Source organism: Anneissia japonica, unplaced genomic scaffold, assembly GCF_011630105.1.
Source record: "Anneissia japonica isolate Jap-2015-1 unplaced genomic scaffold, ASM1163010v1 scaffold288117_len521816_cov214, whole genome shotgun sequence".
NCBI lineage: Eukaryota > Metazoa > Echinodermata > Crinoidea > Comatulida > Comatulidae > Anneissia > Anneissia japonica.
The window spans coordinates 506,598-511,863 of NW_022685717.1; the positions used below are offsets into that span (position 1 = coordinate 506,598).

The 5,266-nt window shown below is 32.5% G+C and overlaps 2 protein-coding genes across 3 annotated transcripts in view; both read right to left on the reverse strand.

Moving 5' to 3' along the window:
• LOC117112370 overlaps window positions 1-4,955 on the reverse strand; it is a 6,509-nt gene extending 1,554 nt beyond the window's left edge. The window contains exons 1-7 of one of the 2 annotated variants that reach the window (XM_033255454.1): window positions 4,671-4,955; window positions 4,112-4,420; window positions 3,785-3,868; window positions 3,447-3,663; window positions 3,008-3,067; window positions 1,129-1,659; window positions 7-877 (exon numbers count right to left, since the gene is read on the reverse strand). In XM_033255454.1, the coding sequence (XP_033111345.1) occupies window positions 873-877; window positions 1,129-1,659; window positions 3,008-3,067; window positions 3,447-3,663; window positions 3,785-3,868; window positions 4,112-4,420; window positions 4,671-4,832 (1,368 nt within the window). In that variant the 5' untranslated portion in view covers window positions 4,833-4,955 and the 3' untranslated portion in view covers window positions 7-872. Of the gene's footprint in view, window positions 1-6; window positions 878-1,128; window positions 1,660-3,007; window positions 3,068-3,446; window positions 3,664-3,784; window positions 3,869-4,111; window positions 4,421-4,670 lie in introns of those variants that run through there. The other variant, XM_033255449.1, reaches the window with a different exon arrangement.
• The window catches only part of LOC117112442 (probable serine/threonine-protein kinase qkgA), a 3,180-nt gene continuing 2,768 nt past the window's right edge, over window positions 4,855-5,266 (reverse strand). The window contains exon 5 of the mRNA XM_033255528.1: window positions 4,855-4,863. Within this exon, the coding sequence (XP_033111419.1) occupies window positions 4,855-4,863 (9 nt within the window). The remainder of the gene's footprint in view (window positions 4,864-5,266) is intronic.

Genomic DNA, 5,266 nt, shown 5'->3' on the forward strand with positions numbered 1-5,266 from the left:
TATTTAAACTGTACAATTATAACAATTAAAAACTATAATTTTATAAATTTAATTAAAGTGAGTGATACACAAGCCATTTATCTATTGACCTTCAAGTATAATTATATGAATTGAATTTCGTATAAAATAAACTTCTAAAAAGTAGTTAATGTCAATGCATAGCAGCGTTAGGGAGTGACGTCATTTTATTCATGAGAAAACACAATTTTGATGTTACAGGATTTGTACCCAGAACCCTGGGAATGTTAAAGCAAACATTTTATCGACTAGGATAAATATCCACTCCACTTGAATGTCTATACAACTAGCCCTATACTGTGATGACGACATTTATGTTACAATACTAACATTGTGATCCATGTATTATTTTGCGTGTGTGTGTGATATGGTGGGGGGGGGGGGAACTTGGTGTACCAGCTGTATGTACTGACGTAATCAGGTAATTACTATATGTTAGACTGGCTATCCATGCATTATGTAATTTCTCAAATGCTTTTATTTCTCTGTATCTGCGCCTGACTTCATTTGGTAGTCAGTCAGATTACGCCAGCCTTGATCAAACTTCCTGCATTGTGATTGTGACAAAATGATTGTTTCAGATACTGTACTGATAAATACGAATTAGATTTGCAGGCTTGATGACGACTGGCATATCTGATGTTACCCAGAAGTCTTTTGAGTAAGAACTACAGTAGTGCCGAATCAACTTCATCATCAATGTAATGACAAATGTATTGATATAAGTTTTCTGCTTAAATATTTTATTTCTTTTCACTTCAATCAAGAATATGTACCAACATCGGAATCTTTTAGTTTGGCTTGGCTTCACGAAAAACTTCATCAGCTGAGTTCCGACATCACAAGGAAGTTAATTACGCTGTGAAAAACAAATCCAATTGTATTTTTAAATAATTATGATTATTTTGCTAAACACGCTTAATAAAATCTAATTTTATTTGTTTATCATCTTCAGTACCTAATTTTTTTCATGCTATCTTATGTCAAATTTATCGGTGAACCCCATGGTTAGACTTGCTAAATTTACTGCAGCTTTAATGTTTAATCTTAGTGCATCTGACTTTATACCTGCACAACTTAAATAAATTAATGAATAAAATAAATAAATACCTTCTGTTAATTCGTTTAATGCCATACTGAGGTTAAGGATTTTCAGCGAATCAGTGAATTCCTTCATATTTTTTTTGCTGATTATCTGTTGGTCTTCTAGATCGTTGATCATACTCCAGCCGTCTTTATACTTCTTAGGAGGCGTATTATACAATTGATCGATCTGCGTCACATTATCTGGGGTCAGTACCATTCCAAATTTCATTAGCCTTTGTCTGTGAGATGTGAATGTTTTTGAAATGGTTCCTTCCTCCACATCTGGGAATGATCGCAGTTTTTGTTTAATCTTCGATAAAAGACCAAACTGTTTGGTTATGCTAATAGTATCACACAGGAGTCCAAGATTCTGTGAACTCAGATGGCCACGTTTAAATAGTATATACAGCAGGTCCATCGTGTGAGTTGCTGGTGATAGCTCGAAATTGTCTATCTTGTCTCTGAACAACACTTTCAGCAAAGGAACACTTTCGTTGCTGTCATACCATTGTGAGACAATAGTTTTTAGCTCTCGCAACTTCTTATCTGACAATGCTATGAAATAATTATACATTCAATATTTATATCATTTTCCATTTGCATTTTTTAAATTTAGATTTTTCATAAATATATATTTCAATATTAAATTTAATATTTTCACAGTTGCCGGGAGTAAATTGTTTGTTATTATATTATTACTTATTACAAGCATCCCTACAAATCATACAGTAAATAATTATAATAATATAATTCTAATAAAAAAAAAAGTGTGAAGTTTACAATTCTCTTCCATACAATTTATTAAGTCCTTCGCCTGCATATAATACATTAGGTACTAGAAATGTAACAGAATTATTTGTCCAGGCTATGGTATTAGGATTTTTGCCTGCATATAAGACATTAGGTACTAGAAATGTAACATAATTATTTGACCAGGCTGTGGAATTAGGATTTTGCCAGCAAGACATTAGGTACTAGAAAAGTAACAGAATTATTTGACCAGGCTGTGGAATTAGGATTTTTGCCTGCATATAAGACGTTAGGTACTAGAAATGTAACAGAATTATTTGACCTGGCTGTGGAATTAGGATTTTGCCAGCAAGACATTAGGTACTAGAAATGTAACAGAATTATTTGTCCAGGCTATGGTATTAGAACGTATAGTGATGCTGGGTCCACCACAATCAGTTCAGGTAGTTTTTTATTTTATAATTATCTAAAAACAGTAATTATCTAAACAAAGTTAAGGAAAAAATAATTTGAAAAAATAATATGAACCAAGCAACATCAAGTGGAACAATGCGATAAGTGCATGAAGATTATTCCTCTTATAAAAGACTATAGAACTACAAGAAATCCAACTCTCGTGGTTTCATTGAAACGTAACCCTATTTTTTAAAAGTAGTGCCACGAAGGGGCGTGTCCTTAAAACTTAAAAGTTTCGAGCGAACTCTATTCGAAATCTAATAGGGCGCCCCCATCACGTGGCAGTATGTTCCATTGCGTGCATACAAAATCAGGGAAGTCGGACCTCTTGCTATTCAATACTCTTTGCTCTTATTCATTGTATTTAATGTATGTTTTAGGGGTTCCCCCATACAGTATCTTCAAATTTCCTTTACATGTAATCTAGTGTTGTATAGAAGTATCTACAGTATTGTTATTTCAAAATCCGGTCTAGTTTCAAATTCTGACGATAAAGCCGTTTCACTGATTTTTTTTTCATAGTGCGTTAACTATTTCAATTACACACATACACAAAATAGTCGTTTCTAATCGGATTCAAATTTTTACAAGCCTCTGTTGTAGTTGGTTCAGTTGGTTAATGTGTTTGCATATAAAGTAGGAAGACATCAACGTCCACCTGCTTTATACGTTTTACAGTATAAGTGTATCTACCAACCTGTATTCATAGCCGAGGATTGATGAGCCGTATACGTAACTGAGGATTTATGTAGAATACCTGTAATTATATAAATAATTATTTGTTTCACATTATAGTTATGTAAAAGTTTTGTTACAATTATTACACATACATTTAAAATCCTTGATAAAAATTGTGTTGCAGACCAGTGTTGTAGTCAATTTCGTGAAGGACAATACAATGCAAAAAATAGCCCGAACCAATAAAATAAAATTTAATTTAATTATAAAATTAACTGAGAAAATTTTCTTTTTTGACAACAGACTAATCTGTAAAATGACAAAATAATTTGGAAATTATTTAATCTTGAATTCTCTAATTGTTTTTACAATCGTTTCTCTACCTAAATTGGAATTTACTCCATTCAACATTATCTAATCATTTTATGAATTATTACTTCAATAGACTAAACACATACCAGCTGCAAATAGCTTCTGTACATTAGATGCTGGCATCGTTATAAGTTCACCAGTTTTGTCACAAGTCATATTCTCATTCTTTAAGCAGTACTCAAGTTCTTGAAAGTGTGGTTCCTCAGTGTTTGAACAGACTAAGCAAAGGATTTTCAGAGCATAGCCGACAAGTCTCTTAGACGGATATACCTCACCTAGATGTTGCTTTAAAACCTGCAAAACCTGTAAAATGTAATACAAATGTTTTACTTCAAATTCAATTATAATATAATTAGCCATTTGGTATCAAATCTAAATTAAGTATAATCTCAGATCACCAATGATCAATGAATTAAATCATTACCTCCTTACAGACGTCAGGATGCGGCTTGCACGCTGACATGTTTGTGCCGTCTGCGTCTCTCTCTTTCATCCGTGATATTTCAAGCTTTAAAATGAAAAACAATTTAATTACAAACAATATTCAAATAACTGAGTTGTATAGTGTATTCCTTTTGTTTAATCATGGAGTGGAGCTGTTGCTTAGCGGTTAAGATACTTATTTTAAATAAGGAATATCTATGGAAAACCTCAACGGTGCCCCATATAATTAAAAAGTAAATAAACAGAATAATAATGAAAAAATAATGTACGTATACGCATATATTTCAAAAACAAAAGGCCTACTTACCTTCAAAGAACGTTTATTATCAATTGATATTCGACCTAGTCTTAGGTAATGCTTATCATCGAATAGAATTTTAGCCTGATTCTGAAACAATTCTGGGTCATCACAATAACCATTCTCTTGACTCAAACTCACAAATCTGACGACCAAGATATCGTAGACGGCGTCGGAGAGAAAGTCTTTAGGTGTCACATAGATGGATACTGTCTGCTTATCATCTTCCTTTACTTCCAATCTATCATCATTTTTGGTCTTCATTCGAGATGGAACAACAAATAGTCGAGGGCCATCTTCTGATTCTGCTTTCTTGAACTTTATACGATGAAAAGGGGAAAAAAACCCATCACAATTTTAGTTTGAATGTGAGGAGGGGTGAACTGGTTTTCTTGCGTCTTTTGCAACCTCATTCTCTTTATCCACTTTACCAAAAAAATAACAAACTCAAAATTAAAACAACAGGATTTCCAAACGGGCTAAAAATTAAGAGCCTACGACATTACATAAAGTAATTAATTATTTAGTTGGGATCGAAAGTATAAATAGAGGTACCAATAGGCCACACCTTTTCAAAGAGAAGTCCAAATTCCTTCATAAGTTCAATGAAGTCTTTAAAAACAATGTCGTCATCATCTTCACTGCTTTCGAGTTCATTTCTCCACAAATGCCGTGCTAACGGTTCTTCCAGAATTCCTCCTTCATTTAATTTACGCCAATGTTGTACCATCACTGAATTCTACAAAAAAGAATTAACAAACCTGTTTCAACATACAAATACAGATTTGTAAATAAAATTCAAATCCATTGTGAATAAAAATCGGTTTACCCATGATGATTGACTTTTAATGACTCAGGTATCAGGGAGTATTTGTTGTACCTCTCCCACCCCACCCTATCAAACATACAAACACCCACTTTCCAGTGGTTAATAGAATAGAAACAATACTGTAAATAACTTACAATAAGGTAAGATAACATAAGATGCACTTTTTATTAGTACAATGACGAACATGAAATTTATTTCCTTGATTGTATATTTAGGTACTAACACACGATATAAAAACAATTTTTAGTAAACAGATAAAAAAAAATTAAACAATCATACATGAAAAAATCTTATAAATACTGAGAATACAATCTCTAATGCAATATGTAAGCCAT